General features: G+C 41.7%; 1 protein-coding gene across 3 annotated transcripts in view; it reads right to left on the reverse strand.

Moving 5' to 3' along the window:
- Nucleotides 1-232: 232 nt before the first annotated feature.
- The window catches only part of KNL1 (kinetochore scaffold 1), a 70639-nt gene continuing 45912 nt past the window's right edge, over nucleotides 233-24959 (reverse strand). For 2 of the 3 annotated variants that reach the window (XM_032175142.2, XM_032175145.2), the window contains 13 exons: nucleotides 22031-22146; nucleotides 18016-18106; nucleotides 17302-17418; nucleotides 15693-15780; nucleotides 14601-14678; nucleotides 14391-14430; nucleotides 13407-13508; nucleotides 12874-12974; nucleotides 9877-9945; nucleotides 7388-7497; nucleotides 7069-7187; nucleotides 5197-5319; nucleotides 233-2544 (listed from right to left, as the gene is read on the reverse strand). In XM_032175142.2, the coding sequence (XP_032031033.1) occupies nucleotides 2430-2544; nucleotides 5197-5319; nucleotides 7069-7187; nucleotides 7388-7497; nucleotides 9877-9945; nucleotides 12874-12974; nucleotides 13407-13508; nucleotides 14391-14430; nucleotides 14601-14678; nucleotides 15693-15780; nucleotides 17302-17418; nucleotides 18016-18106; nucleotides 22031-22146 (1269 nt within the window). In that variant the 3' untranslated portion in view covers nucleotides 233-2429. The remainder of the gene's footprint in view (nucleotides 2545-5196; nucleotides 5320-7068; nucleotides 7188-7387; nucleotides 7498-9876; nucleotides 9946-12873; nucleotides 12975-13406; nucleotides 13509-14390; nucleotides 14431-14600; nucleotides 14679-15692; nucleotides 15781-17301; nucleotides 17419-18015; nucleotides 18107-22030; nucleotides 22147-24959) is intronic. The other variant, XM_032175141.2, reaches the window with a different exon arrangement.

The raw sequence follows: 24959 nt of genomic DNA on the forward strand, positions 1-24959 counted from the left end.
GCCACTACGCCCAGACAAGAAAAAAATTTTTTTTAGAGACAGGGTCTTGCTATGTTGTGTAGGCTGGATTTGAATTCTTGGCCTCAAGCAACCTGCTTGAACTCAGCCTCCCAAACTGCTGGTATTACAGGTGTGAGACGTTGCACTTGGCCTAATCTCAGTTTTGAATAGGTAGGTGTCTCCAGAGGAAGATTTCTTTGGTATATCTTCAAAGGTCTATTGGATAAATGCTAAAACACTCTTTATAAAGAAACACTACTCACAAAAGATTTCAAGTAATAAACTTATTTTAATAGTGCAAAATGTAATCTGCTTTCCAACCTAGGAAAGAAAAACTTTCAAAAAATTTATGAAACTAGTCAATACCTTGAACAAAGAAAAACACAAATAACTAAGTAAATATTACAACTGTGTACTCCAAACTCAAAAAAGCAGAGACCGTCATTAAAAGCCAAATCTTTTTTAGAGCTGGTTGTTGTTGCAGGTTACTAAAATGTGTAAAACAAAATCTCTACTTTTCAGACTTACAGAAAAGAAATAACTCCAATAAGAAAGCTAACTTAAGTTTCATGGGAAACAGATCATATTGATGACTTTAAAATGTTTTTCAAGGAGTTTACGGAACAGAACATCTATATCTTGATTTTTATGACAAATGGGGTTTGTGTTGACTTTTGAAGCTTATGTGTCTTTTGACATATAGCTCAGAAGTAAAAACCAATCAAGAAGGACAATAACATTCAGGGGACCCACAGGACTTTAACCTGATCTGAAAACATAAAGCAAAATTTTGAGACAAATTAGCTTAAAAATGCAAATGTATTTTGGTTTAGAATTAAATATAAAACAAAAATTATCACAATTAGGATTTGAATGAAGTTTGAGTAAATTTTTTTTGTCTACTTCATACATAATATTGGTCATTTAATAATATGTATGACGAGGGTATGGCATCAGAAAACAATACTTACAGCAAGTCTATTATTACTGCTAGAAACCGATAAAACTAGTGTTTTGGATGTGACATTGTTTGACGTGTCATTATTTAATAAAAGAAAATAGAAAATTTTGCTGTAAAACATTCTTCAGAAAATCGGGAACTGCCTACACAGATGAGTATCTATATCTCTCAATGAATTTCTATATACATCTCCTTACTACATCACAAACACAAAAACAACATTAATATATTTACATATATGTACTAGACAAAAATGAATTAACTTTCCCTAGAAAAGCTATACTTATTAAGAAAACGTTGCTGGGTGTGGTGGCTCACACCTGTAATCCCAGCACTTTGAGAGGCCAAGGCGGGCGAATCATGAGGTCAGGAGATCGAGACCATCCTGGCTAACACAGTGAAACCCTGTTTCTACTAAAAAGACAAAAAATTAGCCGGGCGTGGTGGCGGGCACCTGTAGTCCCAGCTACTCGGGAGGCTGAGGCAGGAGAATGGCATGAACCTGGGAGGCGGAGCTTGCAGTGAGCTGAGTTCATGCCACTGCACTCCAGCCTGGGAGACAGAGCGAGACTCCGTCTCAAAAAAAAAAAAAAGAAAACATAATAGACACCATAGAATAAAAAGCAAGGCCCTCAAAAAAAGACAGCAACCATTTCAATAGCTGAGTGCTATTGCTTTCTCTCTTTTTGTTTTTTTGAGACAGGGTCTTGCTCTGTTGCCTAGGCTGGAGTGCAGTGGAACGGTCTCGGTTTACTGCAACCTCTGCCTCCTGGGCTCAAGTGATCCTCCTGCCTTAAGCTCCTAAGTAGCTGGGACCACAGGCACAAGCCACCATGACTGGCTAATTTTTGTATTTTTTGTAGAGGTGGGGTTTCGCCATGTTGCCCAGGCTGGTCTTGAACTCCTGGACTCAGGCTATTTGCCCACTTTGGCCTCCCAAACTGCTGGTATTACAGGTGTGAGCCACCGCACCCAGCCCTACTTTCTCTTAATAGCATTTTAGTAATGGAGAAAAAGGATAATAGTTTGTAGACAGATACATCTCTACTCCAGAAATATCTGCTAGGTAGAAGCCAGGCAACCTAAAAATCATAGCTCTATCTATTTATCGGAAAATGGCTAATGTTTTCGTCAGTGGTAACACTTCTTATATTTAAAAGTTAATCCTTAGGGCTTGTACTAAAGCAGAAAGCACTAGTTTAGTTAGGAGACATTTTTCCTAAGTGTCCTATTACTTAAACCTTTGGTACAAAGATGAGTAAGTTGATAGTAGGCTATGAGGCCTACTATCCAGACTTCATCACCATCATTCTGCAGAGATCTAAAAATCATACAGATTAACTATAACATCATCAGAAGGAATTTTACTCAGCTTGTAATGACCTAAAAACAAAGGCTAAACAGCAATGGGACCCTGAAAGAATATCAAGTACATTCTGCTTGTTTGTTCCAATGGTGGTCCAAGGGTCTAGTGATAGAAATGGCGGTCCTGAAACAGATCTTGGTAAATTTGCTTGACTACATTCTTCAGGTAGTTGTTCTCCAGTGGCACTTTAGATAGAATGGTAGCAATATCATCTTGGCTGGAAAGAACAAAGGTTAATCAAAATTTTTTTTTTTTTTTTTTTTTTTTTGCGACGGAGTCTCGCTCTGTCGCCCAGGCTGGAGTGCAGTGGCACAATCCGCTCACTGCAAGCTCCACCTCCTGGGTTCACGCCATTCTCTTGCCTCAGCCTCCCGAGTAGCTGGGACTACAGGCGCCTGCCACCACGCCCGGCTAATTTTTGTATTTTTAGTAGAGATGGGGTTTCACCATGTTAGTCAGGATGGCCTCGATCTCCTGGACTTGTGATCTACCCACCTCGGCCTCCCAAAGTGCTGGGATTACAGGCATGAGCCACCGTGCCCGGCCAGGTTAATCAGTTTTTTAAAAAATCTTACACTTGTCTCTAATTCAGTGGAATTTATGTTCTTGGTCTCTCAGTTTCCCAGGAAGCACAAATGAGCATTTCTGGAAATAACCAGATGTCCACTTTGAAATGGGATTCCAAAACAGGGCCTAAGAACCAATTCTATATGTAATTGTGAAGTATCTTAACCTAGCTACTTTTGTTGGTCATAAAAAATCTTAGTCTTCAGCCGGGCGCGGTGGCTCACGCCTGTAATCCCAGCACTTTGGGAGGCCGAGGCGGGCGGATCACGAGGTCAGGAGATCGAGACCATCCTGGCTAACACGGTGAAACCCCGTCTCTACTAAAAATACAAAAAATTAGCCGGGCGGGGTGGCAGGCGCCTGTAGTCCCAGCTACAAGGGAGGCTGAGGCAGGAGAATGGCGTGAACTCCGGGGGGCGGAGCCTGCAGTGAGCCGAGATCGCGCCACTGCACTCCAGCCTGGGTGAAAGAGCGAGACTCCATCTCAAAAAAAAAAAAAAAAAAAAAAAAATCTTAGTCTTGGTGTTTGCTGACAAATATAAGGTGAGCAATTCTCCACCCCCGCCCCCGTCTTGCTCTGTTGCCCAGGTTGGAGTGCAGTTAGTGGCACAATCTAGGCTCATGGTAACCTCTGTCTCCTGGGTGCAAGCAATTCTCCTACCTCAGCCTCCCGAGTAGCTGGGATTACAGGCGCCTGCCACCACGCCTGGCTACTTTTTGTATTTTTAGTAGAGACGGGGTTTCATCATGTTGGCCAGGATGGTCTCGAACTCCTGACCTCATGATCCGCCCACCTCGGCCTCCGAAAGTCCTGGGATTGCAGGCGTGAGCCACCACGCCCAGCCAAAAACAAAGGGTTTTGTCATGTTGGCCAGGCTGGTCTCAAACTCCTGGCCTCAAGCGATCTGCCCACCTTGGCCTCCCAAAGTGGTGGGATTACAGGCATGAGCCACCATGCCCAGCCTAGGTGAGCACATTTTTAACTCTGTTATCTTCCAATCTGTCAGCAGTGCATCTAAAAAGTCACAAAATACATCACAGTCTAGGTGGAATGAAACGTATTTAGGGCTGGTTCCACAGACTCTGTTTCGTTTTGAGACAGCCTGGTTCTGTCACCCAGGCTGGAGGCCAGTGGCATGATCCTGGCTCACCACAATCTCCACCTCCCAGGCTCAAGCAATCCTCCCACCTCAGCCTCAAGATTAGCTGGGACTACTCACCACCACACCCAGCCAATTTATGTATGTTTAGTAGAGGTGGGGATTCGCCATGTTGGCCAGGCTGGTCTCGTACTCCTGAGCTCAAGTGATCCGCCCACCTCAACCTCCCAAAGTGCAGGGCTCACAGGCGTGAGCCATCGTATCCGGCCCTTTCTTTTTTTTTTTTTTTTTTTGAGACGGAGTTTCACTTTGTCTCCCAGGCTGGAGTGCAGTGGTGTGATCTCAGCTCACTGCAACCTCCGCCTCCCAGGTTCAAGCAATTCTCTGCCTCAGCCTCCCTAGTAGCTGGGATTACAGGTGCCCACCACCACGCCTGACTAAGTTTTTGTATTTTTAGTAGAGGCAGGGTTTCACCATCTTGGCCAGGCTGGTCTTGAACTCCTGACCTCGTGATCCACCTGCTTCGGCCTCCCGAAGTGCTGGGATTACAGGTGTGACCAACTGCGCCCGGCCAACTCTGTTTTTAAGGCCATAAAAGTTGTTTACATATCATCTGTACTAAGCTAATGGTGAGTTTTTTCCTTCTTGATTCATGTTTTAGGTTGGAGTATTCAAAAAGTGAAGCAGGTACAAAAGAATAGACCAATGGTCTTCAGCATCCACTGGAGACAGCAATGAAGGTCAATGACTTTAAGAAAAAATTCTTCGCCTGTAATCCCAGCACTTTGGAAGGCTGAGGTGGGCAGATCACGAGGTCAAGAGATCAAGACCACCCAGGCCAACATGGTGAAACCCCATCTCTACTAAAAACGCAAAAATTAGCTAGGCGTGGTGGCACGTGCCTTTAAGTCCCAGTTACTCGGGAGGCTGAGGCAGGAGAATCACTTGAACCCGGGAGGCAGAGGTTGCAGTGAGCCGAGATCGTGCCACTGCACTCCAGACTGGTGACAGAGCGAGACTCCATCTCAAACACACACATACACACGCACACACGCACACAAATTCTTCAAAATGAACTCAAGAGAACTGACATTTAGCTCTCACTATGGTCCACTGATTTGCTGACCACTTTGAGGAATCTTGCAAATAAAATAAACATTAAAAAGCAGTCCAGAGTCTTACCCTGTTGGCCCTTTACTCACCTAGTGTTCCCAATATGATTCTGAATGGTGGAAGGTAATGGTACAGATGGGTAATAGGCTGAGAGAAACAAAGTTATTTCAAACTTTGCAAATGCTGCAGAACTAGAGAATAAAAGCCTCAGTCTGTAAAAGACAAGATCCACAATTAAAAATGCAACACAATAATAGCATGAAACACAATTTTTTTTTTTTTTTGAGACACAGTCTTGCTCTGTCGCCCAGGCTGGAGTGCAGTGCACAATTTTGGCTCACTGCAACCTCCACCTCCCAGGTTCTATGGATTCTCCCAAGTAGCTGGGATTACAGGCTCCTGCCACCACATCCAGCTAAGTTTTGTATTTTTAATACAGACGGGGTTTCACCAATGTGGCCTCAAACTCCTGACCTCAGGTGATCCACCTGCCTCACCACCCATTGTTGGGATTACAGGCGTGAGCCACTGTCCCAGCACAATTTCATTTTATTTTTATGCTGGCATGTCCAAGTTAGGTATACATTATTTCTTTTCTTTTTCTTTCTTTTTTTTCTTGAGATGGAGTCTCGCTCTGTCACCCAGGCTGGAGTGCAGTGGCGTGATCTCGGCTCACTGCAACCTCCACCTCCTAGGTTTAAGCGATTCTCCTGCCTCAGCCTCCTGATTAGCTGGGACTACAGGTGTGTGCCACCATGCCCAGCTAATTTTTGTATTTTCAGTAGAGATGGGGTTTCACCTTGTTGGCCACACTGATCTTGAACTCCTGACCTCAAGTGATCCACCTGCCTCACTTCCCAAAGTGTTGGGATTACAGGTGTGAGCCACCATCCCAGCCCAATTTCATTTTCTTTTCACACTGGCATGTCCAACTTAGGTATATATTATTTCTTTTCTTTCTTTCTTTTTTTTTTGAGACGGAGTCTCTTTTTTTTTTTTGAGATGGAATCTCTAGCCTCCCAAGTAGCTGGCATTACAGGCGCCTGCCACCGCGCCCAGCTAATTTTTTGTATTTTTAGTAGAGACAGGGTTTCACCATCTTGGCCAGGTTGGTCTTGAACTCCTGACTTCGTGATCCACCCGCCTCGGCCTCCCAAAGTGCTGGGATTACCGGTGTGAGGATATGGAGTCTCTTTGTGCTCAGGCTGGAGTGCAGTGGCGAAATCTCAGCTCACTGCAACCTCTGCCTCCTGGGTTCAAGTGACTCTCCTACCTCAGCCTCCTGAATAGCTGGGACTATAGGCGCCCATCACCATGCCTGGCTAATTTTTGTATTTTTAGTAGAGACGGGGTTTCACACTATATTGGCCAGGCTGGTCTCGAAGTCCTGACCTTGTGATTCGCCCACCTTGGCCTCCCAAAGTGCTGGGATTACAAGAGTGAGCCACTGTGCCCAAGTTGTTGACCAAGTACTTACTGTATATATATATTCATTTAATAAATTGCTGACCAAGTACTTACTGTTGGGTTGAACTGTATTCCCCAAAATTCGTATGTTGAATTCCAAACCCCCAATACCTCAGAAAGTGACCTTATTTGGAAATCTGGTCACTACACAAGTAATATGTTAAGATGAAGTCCTACTAGAGTAAGGTGGGCCCCTAATCCACTATGACTAGTGTCCTTATAAAACGGGGAAATGTGAATGCAGACATGCACAATGAAAGACACCACGTGAACATGAAGGGAGAGATCAAGGTTATACATTTACAAGCCAAGGAATGCCAAAGATTGCCAGCAAACCACCAGACACTGGGAGAAGGCATGGACAGATTCTAATAGCCCTCAGAAAGAACAACACCGCTTACACCTTAATCTCAGACCTCCAGCCTCCAGAACCTGTTAAGGTACCCAATTTGTAGTACTCTGTCATGGCAGTCCTTGGAAACTAATACACTTACTCAGTATTATTAATATCTATGTTCATTAGGTTATAATTTGGTCCCCATCTCTTTAAATACTCAATCTCCTCTCCAAGGAGTCTGCAATGGTGCACTACCAGTGAGAATTCTTCAAGCATCTAGAAAAAGTGGGAAAAAAAATCCAATGAAATTATGAAAACATTTCAATGCTTAGTGGCTCACTTATAAAGAACTCAAAAAAGTTAAACAATTGAATACATTTATCATTTCAGGATATTTATTTATGTAAAGTTTCAGTTCTGCTTTTTTTTGGAAAGATATCACAAATTTTCCTTTAAATACTTCAATCAGGCTTTACCTTGGGTAACTGATGCTGGGTTGTACATGTCTTCTTCCAGGATTCCTTTTCTTCAACATACTGGAAAATAAGCTTATGAACTAAAAGGGAGGAAGGAGGAGCTTGATCCTCTGGGGAAGAAAAAAAAAGCAAAAGCAGGTTATTACTTATGATTCATATATTTTATATAAGCCAAAAATTCTATATTATATAAGCTAGAAATATTCTCAAACTACCAGGTACATAAGTATTCTCTCCATTTTTTCTTTTTCTTTTTTTCTGGAGTCTCCTGTCTCCCTCTGTCACCCAGGCTGGAGTGCCATGGCATGATCTTGGCTCACTGCAACCTCTGCCTTCCCGGTTCAAGCAATTCTCCTGCCTCAGCCTCCCGAGTAGCTGGGATTACAGGCGTCTGCTACCATATCCGGCTAATTTTTGTATTTTTAGTAGAGACGGGGCTTCACCATTTTGGACAGACGGGTCTTGAACTCCTGACGTCAGGTAATCCACCCGCCTTGGCCTCCCAAAGTGCTGGGATTACAGGCATGAGCCACCATGCCCAGATGTATTCTCTCCATTTTTATTTTCAAACATGATTATAACATGTATGGTGAAGATAAGACATTTCTACAAAAACTCAAGACTTTACCACACATAGAAACAGTATGTGAGTAAGAGTGTGGGTTTACATGTAACACAGATCTGAGTTTAAATCCTGGATTTCATTTCTTTTTTTGAGATGGAGTATCACTATTGCCCAGGCTGGAGTGCAGCGGCATGATCTCAGCTCACTGCAACCTCCACCTCCCGGATTCAGGCAATTCTCCTGCCTCAGCCTCCTGAGTAGCTGGGACTACAGGCACACACCACAATGCCCAGCTAATTTCTTCGTATTTTTAGTAGAGACAGGGTTTCATTATGTTGGCCAGGCTGGTCTTGAACTCCTGACCTCCAGTGATCTGCCCACCTTGGTCTCCCAAAGTGCTGGGATTACAGGTGTGAGCCACGGCACCCAGCAATCCTGGCTTTCTTTAATACCTAAGTGATCCTAGACACAATACTTAAGTTTTTTGATATGTAGTTTCCTAATTTGTAAAATGGGGAACAAATCGCATGGACTTCATAGTGTTAATTTAAGTAATACACATGCCTGATACAGACTAAGTGCTCATAATAGTAATTTTTAAATTATGAAAATAGCTACTATTAATCATTGCTCAAGACCCAGTAATAATTTTTTTTTTTTTTTTTTTTTGAGACAGAGTTTTGCTCTGTCGCCCAGGCTGGAGTGCAGTGGCACGATCTCGGCTCACTGCAAGCTCTGCCTCCTGGGTTCACGCCATTCTCCTGCCTCAGCCTCCCAAGTAGCTGGGACTACAGGCGCCCGCCACCACGCCTGGCTTAATTGTTTTTTTAATTTTAGTAGAGACGGAGTTTCACTGTGTTAGCCAAGATGGTCTCAATTTCCTGACCTTGTGATCAGCTCGCCTCGGCCTCCCAAAGTGCTGGGATTACAGGTGTGAGCCACTGCTCCCGGACTTTTTTTTTGTCTGTTTTTTTTGAGATGGAGTCTCACTCTGTTGCCTAGGCTGGAGTGCAGTGGCGTGATCTTGGCTCACTGCAAGCTCCGCCTCCCAGGTTCACGCCATTCTCCTGCCTCAGCCTCCCGAGTAGCTGGGACTACAGGTGCTCGCCACCAAGCCCGGCTAATTTTTTTATATTTTTTAGTAGAGACGGGGTTTCACCGTGTTGGCCAGGATAGTCTCGATCTCCTGACCTCGTAATCCGTCCGCCTTGGCCTCCCAGAGTGCTGGGATTACAGGAGTGAGCTACCACGCCTGGCCTGTAATAATTTTTTTAAAATCCCTTTTTTTTTTTTTTTTTTTTTTGAGACAGAGTCTTGCTCTGTCACCCAGCTTGGAGTGCAGTTTGGTGCGATCTCGGCTCACTGCAACCTCCATCCCCCAGGTTCAAGCAATTCTCCTGCCTCAGACTCCTGAGTAGCTGGGATTACAGGCATCCATCACTGCGCCCAACTAATTTTTGTATTTTTAGTAGAGATGGGGTTTCATCATGTTGGCGAGGCTGGTCTTGAACTCCTGACCTTGTGATCGGCCTTCCTCAGCCTCCCAAAGTGCTGAGATTACAGGCGTGAGCCACTGTGCCGTGCCCAGTCTTATTTTTTATTTTTGAGACAAGGTCTCACTCTGTCGCCAGGCTGGAGTGCAGTGGTGTGATCTTGGCTCACCGCAACCTCCACCTCCCAGGTTCCAGTGATTCTCCTGCCTCAGCCTCCTGAGTAGCTAGGGCTACAGGAGGGCGCCACCACACCCGGCTAGTTTTTGTATTTTTAGCAGAGACAGGGTTTCACCATGTTAGTCAGGCTGGTCTCAAACTCCCGACCCCTGGTGATCCACCCACCTCAGCCTCCCGAAGTGCTGGGATTAAAGGCATGAGCCATGGTGCCCAGCCCCAACAAATTTTTAGAGGCTTAAATGTTTTCAACTTACCGTCTAACAGAGATTGAAAATTGACATCAACAATCTTCCTATAACGCTTGTCCAGGAAAGGGAGACCAACTAGAAAGAACCAGAATAATGATTTTTTAAAAAGTTTTTAGACAGAGAGTCTCACTTTGTCTCCCAGGCTGGAGTGCAATGGCGCGGTCTTGGCCCACTGCAAGCTCCGCCTCCCAGGTTCAAGTGATTCTCCTGCCTCAGCCTCCCAAGTAGCTGGGACTACAGGCACCCGCCACCACACCTGGCTAATTTTTTGTATTTTTAGTAGACACGGGGTTTCACCATGTTAGCCAGGATGGTCTTGATCTCCTGACCTCGTGATCCGCCCACCTCGGCCTCCCAAAGTGCTGGGATTACAGGCATGAGCCACAGTGCCTGGCCTTTTCTTTTTTTTCTAAACTACGTGATTTGAAGCCACATAAAACTCAGTACTTTAGAATCTTACTCCTTCTGTGTAGCAGAGTTTTTTCCACAGGAAGTTGAAGGGTTATCCTTGAATCGTTATTCTCTGTATCTAGTAAAGGCTCCCCTGAGACTGTTGAACTACATTGATTGGTATGTCTTTGAAGGACATTTAAAAGGTAGTACACAGCTATATTTGTTAAGGCCTCCTCTTTTAACCCCTAACTTCTGTGCAAAGATAATTTTATTTTCAGCAATCATATAAGCAAAATGGCTATCATCTCCCTACAACTCCTATCATTGTATAAATACAGTAAAAATGAGTTATGCTTTTAGCACTGCTATAATAGATTTTAGGTAGCTGAGATAGCTGCTCGCTCCTCCAAACTCTAAAGTAATCTCTGTCTCCTAAATTGATTTTCTCTTTGTTGAATGCTTTGTTACATATTTTCTATGTGTTAGGCACTGGGGATACCATGAGAAAAACAGCACACTCAACCTGTGCCCTCAAGAAGCTTACAACTCAGGGAGACACACAGATAACTGCACTAATAAACACAGCAAGAACTACAAACTATGATAAGCACTATTAAGGAAAACCACAGGAAGCAAGAACATACAACAGAAGGGTGAGAAACTGATCACTGAGAGCTGAGCTCTTACAATTATTAGTAGGAGTTCATTAGTGAAGCAGGGGAAAAGAGCATTCGGGCATAAGAAACATCAGCATGAAGGTGTTGAGATAGGATGAATATGGCTGAACAGGAAACACCATGTTCATTTAAGGAAATAAAAGAAGTCCACTGTGGCCGGTGTGCAGAGGTAGGAAGGTAGTATGAGATAGGAAAAGGAGAAAAATTCAATTCAGGCAAGGCTTCATAGGCTAGATCAAATACTTTGATCATTAGCCTAAGAGTAATAGGTGCATAGTCAGATTTTCAGTAATCACTATAGCTTCAGGGAGCAGAAGGAGAAGATCCATAAAGTCCAGCTGGAATGTTACTGTAGTCATCTAGGTTAGAGATGATTATTGACAGAACAGATGAAAAACAGTGGATGAATATTAAGAAATTAAAACCAGTAGGTTGGGTGCTGTGGCTCATGCCTGTAATCCAGCACTTTGGGAGGCCAAGGTGGGCAAATCGCTTGAGGTCAGGAGTTGAGACCAGCCTGGACAACATACATGGTGAAACCCCATCCCCACAAAATATAAAAATATTAGCCGGGTGTGGTGGCGGGCGCCTGTAATCCCAGCTACTTGGAAGGCTGAGGCAGGAGAATCACTTGAACCCAGGAGGCAGAGGTTGCAGTGAGCAGAGATTGCACTACCGCACTTCAGCCTGGGTGGCAGAGTGAGACTGTCTCAAAAAAATAAATAAATAAAAATAAAAATAAATAAATGGCCAGGCGCGGTGGCTCACGCTTGTAATCCCAGCACTTTGGGAGGCCGAGGCGGGCGGATCGCGAGGTCAGGAGATCGAGACCACGGTGAAACTCCGTCTCTACTAAAAATACAAAAAATTAGCCAGGCGTGGTGGCGGGCGCCTGTAGTCCCAGCTACTCAGAGAGGCTGAGGCAGGAGAATGGCGTGAACCCAGGAGGCGGAGCTTGCAGTGAGCCGAGATTGTGCCACTGCACTCCAGCCTGGGCGACAGAGCGAGACTCCGTCTCAAAAAAAAAATAAATAAATAAAATAAATAAATAAATAAATAAAAATAAAAATAAATAAATAAATAAATAAAAACAAAAACAGCATGTCTTACTGATGATTTGAATATGTACAGCGAGGGAGAAAGAGGTATAGAGTGATTCCTAAGTTTTAATTTTGGACCTGGACAGAAGGTAACACTATTCATTGAGAAAAGAAACTTTCAAGGAGAATCAGGTTTAGAGGCCCAGAGATTGTGAAGATCCTAAGTTCCAATATGGCCATGTTTGCCCATGGTTGGCCATGTTGATGCTGATTGGTTAAAGACAAAATACCTAAAAGACACTGACAATTAGTAAACTCCAACAAAACAGCTGGGCCTCTGTCCAGTTACCATATAGTGATTTCCACCCTATATAGTGATTTTATCCTTTTAGATGATAAACCCACCTATACACACAGAACTTCCTAATAACTTGTTAGGGCCTCACTCTTTTTGATCCGCCTGCCTCAGCCTCCAAAGTGCTGGGATTACAGGCGTGAGCTGCAGGGCCTCACTCTTAAGTAAAAAAAGAAAAAAAAAAAAAAGAATCTCCAGCCATTAGGGTAAATTCTCTATTCTCTATCACGAAAGATGGAGATGAAAAGAAAGAAACTCATAGTAAATAGACATGAGTAGCATGTTTATCCATTATTTGGATAGCAAAATTTTTATTTAATGTACTTCAACAAAGGGCAACTTTCACTAATTCCGTTTTTATTTTATTCTTTACAAAATAAAATAAAATTCTGCTATCAATAAAGTGACTATTCTAAGACTTTCAGCAGTGCTCCCATCGTGCCAATAGTTATCAGTACAGTAAAATAAAGATTTGAATCTTTAGTGAGTGTAGCCATTCATTTTTCTGTAAAAGTATTATCTCACTTTGGCTCCTTACCAACTGACTCTTCAAAGGCGATGGTGAGTTGTATCGTGTCATAAACAAAGGTGAATACAGCTTGATCATCACTCCACTCAACGACATCCCACTCAGACAAGCTGTAGAGAGATAAACAAGATTTTAAAAAAGCATTTTTAAAATTAAGATAAAAGAGAACTTCTGATACCACCCAAACAGTACCAACAGCAGCTGCTAATGTTTTTCCACTGGACTGGGAGAAAATATTTCAATTCAAATATTGTGAATGTACAAACTTAAGCTTTTGAAATAACTAAGAACCCAATCTTGAGCTGTATATCGGAGAAACACCAAGTCCACACAATGAAAAGTATAAAATATGGAAAAATTATAATTCCATAGTTCTTCTACTCTATTTTCAGCTTACTGTTGAGTACACTGACTCTTTTTGAAACAGCACTGTACAGGTTAAAAAGGGCAACACATTAAAAATACATCAATTGCTCCAATCGGTTTAGACAACCACAAGGTACAGAATAAAACACAAACAAATGACACCTGCATTTCCTTACCTCAACTGATGCAGTAGCTCTTCAGTTCTATTTCTTTGTTTTTGCATAAAGTCTATTTGAGCAAGGGTCTGCTCTTTTTGTACCTCCAGTTCTAAGAGATTTCTGCAAATAAAAGCAGGTATTCAGAGAGATAAGGCTTTTGTTAGAGAATTCAGACTCTATCAATGTAAAAGGTTTATGATGAGAAGTCACATGCTACATGACTCCCCATTGAGGTAATAATGTTAGGTGTATGGCATCCATTTCTGTATTCTTAGTTTAGTTTTTTTTTTTTTTTTTTAAATAAGCATTAATCTAGAAGTGGGTCTACCTGGAAAAGGCATAAATCATTGTTTTTCAAATTAGGATCCATGGAGATACCTTGGGATCCACATGTTAAGAAAATTTTTAAATATTACATTTTTATTTTTGATAAAAAGCAAAAATATAAAAATATAAGCATAATGTAGATCATAAGATCTACTTTAAAACTGAGACATGTCAGAGTTTTTTTTTTTTGCCTGTATTTGGTTTTGTTTAGTTGTTAGAGCTAAACAGAACATATCTTTGTTAATCATTTTGCTAGCATCAATTTAATTTCAGCCAAACACTATCACCTGTCAAATTAATGTTGTCAACTAGAATTTTTGTGGTTTTGTCATTATTTCTATTTACTTTCTTTTAGACTTACAGTTGAGTAAGATTCATAGGCCTAAGAAATATATACTTCATTTTATACTTGTTTATATTTATTAAACAAAAAGGATACTGGTAGTACTCAAGCTTGAGAAACACTGTTGTGGATAAATGCCCTGTAAACAATAAGTGCTTCAAAACTACTGTTGACTAACATGGAATCTAGGTTTCCATTCAAAGTGGAGAAGCCCTGAGTCAGCCTAAGTCAAGACTCGTGTCCCCAAATCCTGTCAGTCTCTGGAGGCAGGAAGTCATCTAGCCTTCTGTAGTTTAGCATTATATTTTCTAACACTTGGATTGAAGGCTGACCTTTGAAGCTCCTCTTCTTCAGTTTTCAGCTGTTCCAATTCTTTGGAAACAGAAAAAAACAACAACAACAGAACAAACATATTAGAATGTTGCCACAAAAATCATCTGTTTTACTGAAAATTCTGACTTAATCTCACCGAAGTATATAAACAAACTCAGAACAGAAGGGCTTCCCCCACACCCATTTATCTCCTTAACTAATTCAATTACCTTTCTCTGCAGCTCTCATTTTAGAATCCCATTCTTCCACAGGATTGTCTTTCTCTTCATCCTCCAAATTCTTAGTTTCTAAAGTAGACAATATGTGTTAGAATAATTCAGTAAAAAAAAAAAACAAAATAAGGAAAAAAAGAGAATAATTCAGTCAAAAACAATTTATTAAACAACGACAGATTGTTTCTTTGGTAGTAGGAAGTTTAGAAGTTCCAGTCTGATGGCTTCTATTTTTTTTTTTTTTCTGTGAAAGAGAAAGTAAGGTAGTCAACAAAGGGGTGAAGTTTAGACTATGGAATTCATGTACTCATGGTCAATTCAGTGCAAAAAACATGTACTAGGCACTTACTCTTATTCAACATAGTCCTAGGGACTCTGAAGGAGATGGAGAAAAAGAAGAGCTGATTCCTGCCTCCACAGAGCTTATAATTTAATCAGGAAGATAAACTATACAAAATAACTATAATACAAGTAGATGTGATGGGTAATATAAGAAGTACTAACAAAAGAGCCATGGGAGGTCAAGGAAAATAGACTACTTTCTTTGGTGAAAAACAGAAGGAGAATGTAGTATGTAGTAGCAAAGACCAAAGTAGAAATGATCAGGCTAGTGGCATGTGCCTATAGTCCCAACTACTCAGGAGGCTGAGGAAGGAAGATTCCTTGAGCCCAGGAGTTTGAAGCTGCTATGAGCTATGATCATGCCACTGCACCCCAGCCTGGGCAACAGAGTGAGACTCTGTCTCTTTTTTTTTTTTTTTTTTTTTTAAAAGAAAAAGGCAGGCGTACTGGCTGATGCCTGTAATCCTCTCACTTTGGGAGGCTGAGATGGGCAGATCACTTGAGGCCAGGAGTTGAGACCAGCCTGGCCAAGATGGTGAAATACCATCTCTACTAAAAATACAAAAATTAGCTGGGGGTGGTGGTGCATGCCTGTAATCCCAGCTACTTGGGAGGCTGAGGCACAAGAATTGCTTCAATCTAGGAGGCAGAGGTTGCAGTGAGCAGAGATCATGTCACTGCACTCCAGCCTGGGTAAAATTAAATTTTCTTTTGGAAAAGTATTTAAAAGTATTTAAAATACTTTACCTGTTTCCATCTCAGTGAGGCAGTTATCGATCTTCTTAAGTATTTTATCCATCTCATCTATCTTTATTTGAAGTTTCTCCCTCTCATTCTAAATACAAAAGATTATAGACTGTAAGTTAAACCTCTAAAGAAAATACTATAAATGGTCCAAATTGCTCACATAATTGCTCTATCATGATCACAAACAGGCAAATCTTTTTTTTTTTTTTTTTTTTTTGAGGCGGAGTCTCGTTCTGTCGCCCAGGCTGGAGTGCAGTGGCGCCATCTGGGCTCATTGCAAGCTCCGCCTCCTGGGTTCACACCATTCTCTTGCCTCAGCTTCCCGAGTAGCTGGGACTACAGGTGCCTGCCACCACGCCTGGCTAATTTTTTGTATTTTTAGTAGAGACGGGGTTTCACCGTGTTAGCCAGGATGGTCTCAATCTCCCGACCTCGTGATCCGCCTGCCTTGGCCTCCCAAAGTGCTGGGATTGCAGGCGTGAGCCACCACACCCAGCCCACAAACAGGCAAATCTTAAAATGAAGGTCAAAGCTTTAGGTTGGAACTTAAAAAATAAAAGTAAATTTTATTTTATTTTATTTATTTATTTTTTTTTTTTTTTGAGACGGAGTCTCGCTCTGTCGCCCAGGCTGGAGTGCAGTGGCGCAGTCTCGGCTCACTGCAAGCTCCGCCTCCTGGGTTCACGCCATTCTCCTGCCTCAGCCTCTCCGAGTAGCTGGGACTACAGGCGCCCGCCACCACGCCCGGCTAATTTTTTTGTATTTTTAGTAGAGACGGGGTTTCACCGTGGTCTCGATCTCCTGACCTTGTGATCCGCCCGCCTCGGCCTCCCAAAGTGCTGGGATTACAAGCGTGAGCCACCGCGCCCGGCCAGTAAATTTTATTAAAATAAGTTTTATCCAAAAGAACTCTGGAAAATAAAATAAGTTTATTTTATAAATTTAATAACATATTTTATTAAAAGAAAATGAAATAATTTAAAAAGCATATTGACATAAAACTAATTCTGGTACTTTATTTTAGCATTTCTGTAGGTGTTCCATGGAATACAATATATTAATATTTATTACTTAAAAACATTTCTATGATGAACTAAACATGGGAAAGAGTGGTCAAAAAGAATTATAGCATTTATGCTTAGACTTAAAAAAATCATATTTCTCTGAAAGGGCATATTGCTTGCAACATTTCCCATACTTACTTGCCAATGGAAAGTTTTTTAATGCAGAGCCTTTTAAAAAAGCTAATCATTTTGGGAAATACTACTTTAAACACATGTACATACATATACAGCTTAGTATGGACTATGAAGAAGATAATACTATGGTATAGTCCTTAGCAATGGGAGATCAGAATCCTATATATTTTATTTCAGTATGTATGATGGATAATAGTATTTGAGATGAGACATAGGTCCACATTAGTAATTATATTCCAGTATTACTCAAGATGTCAGGATTTTGACAAATTGAACCTTACCTCTTAATTGTAAGTTTTTGCCCAAGTCTTATTCACATGTCTTCTAAGGAAGATTCTTCATATTCTATAACCACTAGAAAGTAATTTTAATATCTCTTTCTTTCTATGATATTAACTGTCTCAAATTACCTGAGCTGACTGCACCAGCTTGCCATACAGAGCCACTTTTCCTTGGTGAGTGAAGACTTTAGTCATCTTGGTAAAACGTGACTTTATTTTGTTAAGATAAATTCCAAAGGCCTTCAGCTGGAAGGGAAAGTTATAGAGAACATTATACTAAAACAAACGAGTCAGAAGAGGTAAATGGTCTAGGAAGGCTAGGCTTTGCCTATCCTAAGGCAGGATAGTTGTCATTTGCAAATTTAATTCCATATAATTGTCTAAGACCAGAAAAAAGATTTCAGTTTTGATTCCTGCCTTTAATTCACTTATTCATATTATGAATTAGAAAATGACAGGCTCTTAGTTAATGAAACTTTTTAATATATTAGGGCACATATAAAATGGGTCGCTTGCTATTTAATCAATTAAAGTAAATCTTTTCTTCGTCTAAATCTAAGTGAAAGGCAAATAGCAAGGAGGGAACTCTAAACTTCAACTATATTTCATATATTAAATTGATCATCTCAGGTTTGAAAAGATTATATATTTATTAACAATTGTGTATAAATAATAATTATATATTTATAACAAATGCATAAATAAGACCTTGGTACCACATTACACCTAAAAAAATAAGTTAAATAACTCATCACCATGACCAAGTAACAGTTACTCATTTCACAATAAACATCGTTCAGAATGTCTTTACTGATTCTCATTTAGAAAATGAGACAAAAGTACCTCTTCGTCAGAGCAGTGTCTCATTTTTTCCCACAGGTTCTTATTTATATCAGCCAACAGCTTATCTTGGTTCAATGCAGAAAGCTTTAATCTAAGATACGGAAAAGTTAATTAGCACTGTAGGGAAAAGAAAGAGAGATCACACTGTTACTGTGTCTACGTAGAAAGGAAAGACATAGGAGACTCCATTTGGAAAAAGACCTGTACTTTGAACAATTGTTTTGCTGGGATGTTGTTAATTTGTAGCTTTGCCCCAACCACTTTGCCCCAGCCACTTTGACCCAAACTGAAGCTCACAAAAACAAGTGTTGTATGAAATTAAGGTTTAAGGGATCTAGGGCTGTGCAGGACATGCCTTGTTAATAAAATGTTTACAAGCAGTATACTTGGTAAAAGTCATCGCCATTCTGTAGTCTCAATAAACCAGGGGCACAATGCACTGCGGAAAGCCGCAGGGACCTCTGCCCTTGAAAGCGGGGTATTGTCCAAGGTTTCTCCCCATGTGATAGTCTGAAATATGGCCTCGTGGGATGAGAAAGACCTGACCGTCCCCCAGCCCGACATCCGTATAGTCTGTGCTGAGGTGGATTAGTAAAAGAGGAAAGCCTCTTGCAGTTGAGATAGAGGAAGGCCACTGTCTCCTGCTTGCCCCTGGGAACTGAATGCCTCCATATAAAACTCGACTGTACATTTGTTCAATTCTGAGATAGGAGAAAAACCGCCCGATGGTGGGAGGTGAGACACGTTTGCAGTAATGCTGCCTTGTTATTCTTTACTCCACTGAGATGTTTGGGTGGAGAGAAACGTAAATCTGGCTTACGTGTACGTCCAGTCACAGTACCTTCCCTTAAATTTAATTATGACATAGATTCTATTGCTTACATGTTTTTGTCCTTATTATCACCCTGCCCTCCTACTACATTCCTTTTTGCTGAAATAATGAAGATAATACTCAATAAAAACTGAGGGAACTCAGAGACCGGTGCCAGTGCAGGTCCTTGGTATGCTGAGCACCGGTCCCCTGGGCCCACTGTTGTTTCTATATACTTTGTCTCTGTGTCTCATTTCTTTTCTCAGTCTCTCGTCCCACCCGACTAGAAATACCCACAGGTGTGGAGGGGCAGGCCACCCCTTCAAGCATAGGGTTCAGAAGCCAGCTTGAATGAACCAGCTTAGATCTACAATCATGCTTAATTTAATTCTTCCTAGTTTTTTTCTACATAGTAAGAGGGGAATTCATTCAAGAAAAGCCTGATTATTCACTTGAAGAATAGCAGTTCAAGAATGTCATACATCAAAAAAACTTCTATCACTAACAGAATTCTCATCTCAACATACCAACTCGTTCCAATGTGAAACATTTTGCTTATAAAGAATCCTAAGGTCTGTCAATGATCGCTGCTATAAAGTTGTAGCTATTATTATTTTATTTTTTTGAGACGGAGTCTCACCCTGTTGCCAGGCTGCCAGCTGGAGTGCAGTGGTGCAATCTTCGCTCATTGCAATCTCCACCTTCTGGGTTCAAGCAATTCTCTTGCCTCAGCCTCCTGAGTAGCTGGGACTACAGGCGTGTGCCACCACGCCCAGCTAATTTTTTTGTATATTATTTTAATAAAAGTTCCCGGCCAGGCGTGGTGGCTCACGCCTGTAATCCCAGGACTTTGGGAGGCTAAGGCAGGTGGATCATGGGGTCAGGAGATCGAGACCATCCTGGATAATACGGTGAAACCCCGTCTCTATTAAAAATACAAAAAATTAGCCGGGCGTGGTGGCAGGCGCCTGTAGTAGTAGAGGTTGAGGCAAGAGAATGGCGTGAACCCAGGAGGCAGAGTTCTCAGTGAGCCGAGATCGTGCCTGGGTGACAGAGTGAGGCTCCGTCTCAAAAATAAAAATAAAAAATAAAATAAAAGTTTCCAATTCAGTTCAAAGTCATATTTCACATTTTTAGAATAGCATCCATAAAAGCAGCAAAGCTATTATAGTCTCAATATATATTAGTCTTTTGTTAATAAATGGAGAAAATAAATTTCTAACAGAGATAGAATATCTCTTGTAGAGGATATATACAAGCACACAGATGCAAAATCAAACAGTAAAGCACACCTAAACCTACTGCTCATTGAGTGTAAGATCCTGTTTCATTCAAAATAAACATTCTCAGCTGGTGCGGTGGTTCACGCCTGTAATCCCAGCACTTTGGGAGGCCGAGGTGGGTAGATCACTTGAGGTCAGGAGTTCAGGACCAGCCTGGCCAACATGGTGAAACTCCGTCTCTACTAAAAATACAAAAATTAGCCTGGCATGTTGGTGGGCACCTGTAATCCCAGTTACCCGGGAGGCTGAGGCAAGAGAATCACTTGAACCCAGGATGCAACACTAGGCAACAGAGCGAGACTCTGTCTCAATTAAAATAAACAAACAAACAAACATTCTCAGGGAAATCTTGACACAGCCAACTCTTTCCAACAACATGAAGATACAAAATTTGCCAGTTTTGTTCAGTGATGAACCCCAGTGCATAGTATAGTACCTGGCAGATGTAGGTGCTCAATAAATATTTGTTAAATGAACAGAATCAGGAAAATCTGAAATATCTTGAATTTCTGATTTTAAAACTACGTCTTTTTTTTTTTTTTTTCTGAGACAGAGTCTCGCTCTTTGGCCCAAGCTGCTGGAGTGCAGTGGTGCTATCTCAGCTCACCGCAAGCTCCACCTCCCGGGTTCACGCCATTCTCCTGCCTCAGCCTCCTGAGTAAGTGGGACTACAGGCGCCTGCCACCGCGCCTGGCTGATTTTTTGTATTTTTAGTAGAGACGGGGTTTCACCGTGTTAGCCAGGATGGTCTCGATCTCCTGACCTTGTGATCCACCTGCCTCGGCCTCCCAAAGTGCTGGGATTACAGGCGTGAGCCACTGCGCCCGGCCAAAACTACGTAATTCTTTTGAAAATTTTTTAATATTCTTTTTCTTCTACTTCTAAAACCCAGATAATTCTTAAAGATTATTTTATTTCTTTTCTGTTAGATTGGTTCAAATTTAGTTGGATAGTCCCAGATAAGTATGACATAAACATTATTTTGAGTTTTAAAGTCTGATTTACCTAAGGGAATTTAGATATATCTAATTTGTAAATCAGTCTGCAGTATTTACGTATACCATAGCAATGAGCTATGTTCTATGTAAAACCATGTTCTTTCATATATGTAAACAAGCGTAAATGTGGTAAAATTATAAACTCAAAGGCAATCTGATTTCAGGCACTATATATAGATTGAGTATCCCTTATCTGAAATGCTTGGGACCAGAAGTGTTTTGGATTTTGGACTATTCGGATATACGAGATACCTTGCCGGTGAAACCCAAGCCTAAACGTGAAATTCATTTATGTTTCATATATACCTTGTACATATAGTTTGAGGGTAATTTTACAGAATATTTTAAACAATTTTGTGCATGAAACAAAGTTTGTGTAAAGTACTTAAGTATTTATGTGTGGAATTTTCCACTTGCATCATGTTGGTGGCTAAAACGTTTTGGATTTTGGAGCATTTCAGATTTCCGATTTCCAGATTAAGGTTACTCAACTTGCATAAATCTCTAAAGCATATTTTCTTTTGAAGATGTTCTCTAGCAATCAACTTATGATATCATAATCTAATAATTACTGTTTATTCTTATTAAGGACCTACTTTTTCCTAAGAATGGTATGAAAACAATTTATATATGCCATTTCTATTGTTCATATCTATTGGCTGAGTAGGTTTTATTATCCTCACTTTAAGGATTTGGAAATGAAGGTTAAATGACTTACCCAAGGTTACACAGCTAGTGTTGAAGTCAAGATTGAGCTTCAATCTGACTACAAGGCCAAAGCTCTTTCTCCCACATCATACTGCCAATTAATGCCATCAATTTTACCCCATGCCAGCATTATTCTAATCAAAACCTTACCACACAAACTATTCACTGATCCCTCCCCCTCAAAAAAACACACATAAAAATTAAAGCTTTCATACTCTTCAATCTTTTGGCGACGAGTCTCACAATCTTCTCTATAAATCTGTATCTTGGGTCGGTAAACATATTGACTTAACATCAGGTCTTCTGGAGTCGGTGGCGTGTTTACAGTAAACTGGAAAAAAAATTCAGTCCCTGAGAACTGGTATCTTGCAGACAAAACCATACATAAGAATTAACTCAAATTTCAGAGTGCCTATTTTAAAATGTTCTACAAAGAAAAATTTGAATACTCAAGTTCATAATGCTACTAAGCAAAAAATTGGAATCTGCATTCAAGTCTCTGACTTCTAAGTCCCTTTCCCCATAGATGTTTACTGGAACTGTGGTTGTTCTTACTCACATGGGAATGACAGTAGTTTGAAAATGGCTATGCATTAAGAAAATAAATATTACCTAAAAATTCAAACTTACCAGGAACTCTTTTTAATTTTTTTTTTTAAGCCAGTTTCCTAGTAACTATTCCCATTCTCTAGCCATAATCCTTACTCTATCCCAGGCTGAACTCAAACTTTTCTGGCATATCCTACAATTATAAAATAAGGCAGTGAAAATTTGGTTATTTTAAAATGTTTTATAGCACTAATCCAATGGCTTTGATGTCCTTGATGCAGTACTGAAAAAATCAAGTCAGGGCCGGGCACAGTGGATCACACCTGTAATCCTAGCACTTTGGGAGGTGGCAGGCAGATCACTTGAGGTCAGGAATTTGAGACCAGCCTGGCCAATACAGTGAAACCCTGTCTCTACTAAAAATTCAAAAAGTAGCTGGGCATGGTGGCGCACACCTGTAGTCCCAGCTACTCCAGAAGCTGAAGCAGGAGAATTGCTTGAGCCCGGGAGGTGTAGGTTGCAGTGAGCCGAGATTGCGCCACTGCACACCAGCCTGGGCAACAGAGCAAGACTCTCTCAAAAAAAAAAAAAAAAAAAAAAGAAGAAAAGAAAAGAAAAAAATCAAGTCAGCTCCTTATTTACAAAAATCAAACAAAACCCCACAACTGAATCTCCAACTCCTAGGCTCAAGCGATCTTTCTGCCTCATCCTCTCCAGTAGCTAGGACTACAGGTGTGTCACCACGTCTGGCTAATTTTAAAATTTTTTTGTAAAGTTAGGGTCTTGCTATGTTGCCCAGGATAGTTTCGAATTCCTGGCCTCAAGTGATTCTCCTGCCTCAATCTCCCAAAGCCCTGGGATTACACATGTGAGCCACTGTCTCCAGCTATGGCTAGCCTTTTTTTTTTTTTTTTTTGCTGTCGCCTAGGCTGCAGTATAATGGTGTGATCACGGCTCATTGCAGCCTCACCCTCCCTGGATCAAGTAATCCCCCAACCTCAGCCTGCCAATTGGCTGGGACTACAGGTGCATGCCAGCCACCATGCTTGGCTAATTAAAAAATTTTTTTTTCCTTTTTTTTTTTTTTTTTTGAGATGAAGTTTTGCTCTTGTTGCCCAGTATGGAGTGAAGCGGCGTGATCTCAGCTCATTGCAACCTCCACCTCGCAGCTTCAAGCGATTCTCCTGCCTCAGCCTCCACAGTAGCTGGGATTACAGGTGTGTGCCACCACGCCCAGCTACTTTTGTATTTTTAGTAGATGTGGGGTTTCACCATGTTGGCCAAGCTGGTCTCGAACTCCTGGCCTCAAGTGATCTACCCACCTCGGCTTCCCAAAGTGCTGGGATTACTGACATGAGCCATTGTGCCTGGCCAAAAATTTTTTTTTTAGGTATAGGGTTTTGCTACGTTGCCCAGGCTGGTCTCAAACTCCTAGATCAAGTGATCCTCTTCCTCTGGCCTCCCAAAGTGCTGGGATTATGAGCATGAGCCACTGCACCCAGCCAAAAAAAAAAAAAAAAGGATTTTTAAGGCTGGAATTATACATAAAAATCAAAACTATATGTACTGGTTAAAAAAGAAATGGCAGGCCGGGTGCAGTGGCTCATGCCTGTAATCCCAGTACTTTGGGAGGCCAGGGCGGGCGGATCACCTGAGTTTTGGAGTTCGTGACCAGCCTGACCAACAATAGACAAACCCTGCCTCTACTAAAAATACAAAATTAGGTGGGTGTGGTGGCGCATGCCTGTAATCCCAGCTACTTGGGAGGCTGAGGCAGGAGAATCACTTGAAATCAGGAGGCGGAGGTTGCGGTGAGCAGAGACAGCGCCATTGCACTCCAGCCTGTGCAACAAGAGCAAAACTCTGTCGCAAAAAAAAAAAAAGAAAGAAAGAAAAAGAAATGGCAGCCAGGCGCGGTGGCTCACGCCTGTAATCTCAACACTTTGGGAGGCCAAGGCAGGCGGATCACCTGAGGTCAGGAGCTGAAGACCAGCCTGGCCCACCTGGCGAAACCCCATCTCTACTAAAAAATACAAAATTTAGCTGGGCGTGGTGGCAGGCACCTGTAATCCCAGCTACTTGGGGGGCTGAGGCGAGAAAATTGCTTGAACTTGGCAGGCGGAGGTTGCAGTGAGCCGAGATCGCACCATTGCACTCCAGACTAGGTGACAGAGCAAGACTCCGTCTCAAAAAAAAAGAAGAAAGAAAAAAAAAAGAAATGGCAGACTGGGCACAGTGGCTCATGCTGTAATCCCAGGAGGCTGAGGCAGGACGATCCCAGGAGGCTGAGGCAGGAGGATCACTTGAGGCCAGGAACTTGAGACCAGCCTGAGAAACAAAGCAAGAGCTTGTCTTTAAAGCAGTTTTTAAACTTTAGCTGGGCATGGTGAGGAAGTGAGACCCCAACTCTAAATATAAATATGACAACACTAGAATCCAGATAATATTTTCCCTCTCTCCCTCCCTCCCTCCCTCCCTTCCCTTCCTTTCCTTCCTCCCTCCCTCTCCCTCTCTCTCTCTCTTTCTTTCTTTTGAGATGGAGTCTCGCTCTGTCATCCAGGCTGGAGTGCACTGGCGTGATCTTGGCTCACTGTA

This window comes from Hylobates moloch, unplaced genomic scaffold (genome assembly GCF_009828535.3).
Source record: "Hylobates moloch isolate HMO894 unplaced genomic scaffold, HMol_V3 SCAFFOLD_14, whole genome shotgun sequence".
Taxonomy (NCBI): Eukaryota; Metazoa; Chordata; class Mammalia; order Primates; family Hylobatidae; genus Hylobates; species Hylobates moloch.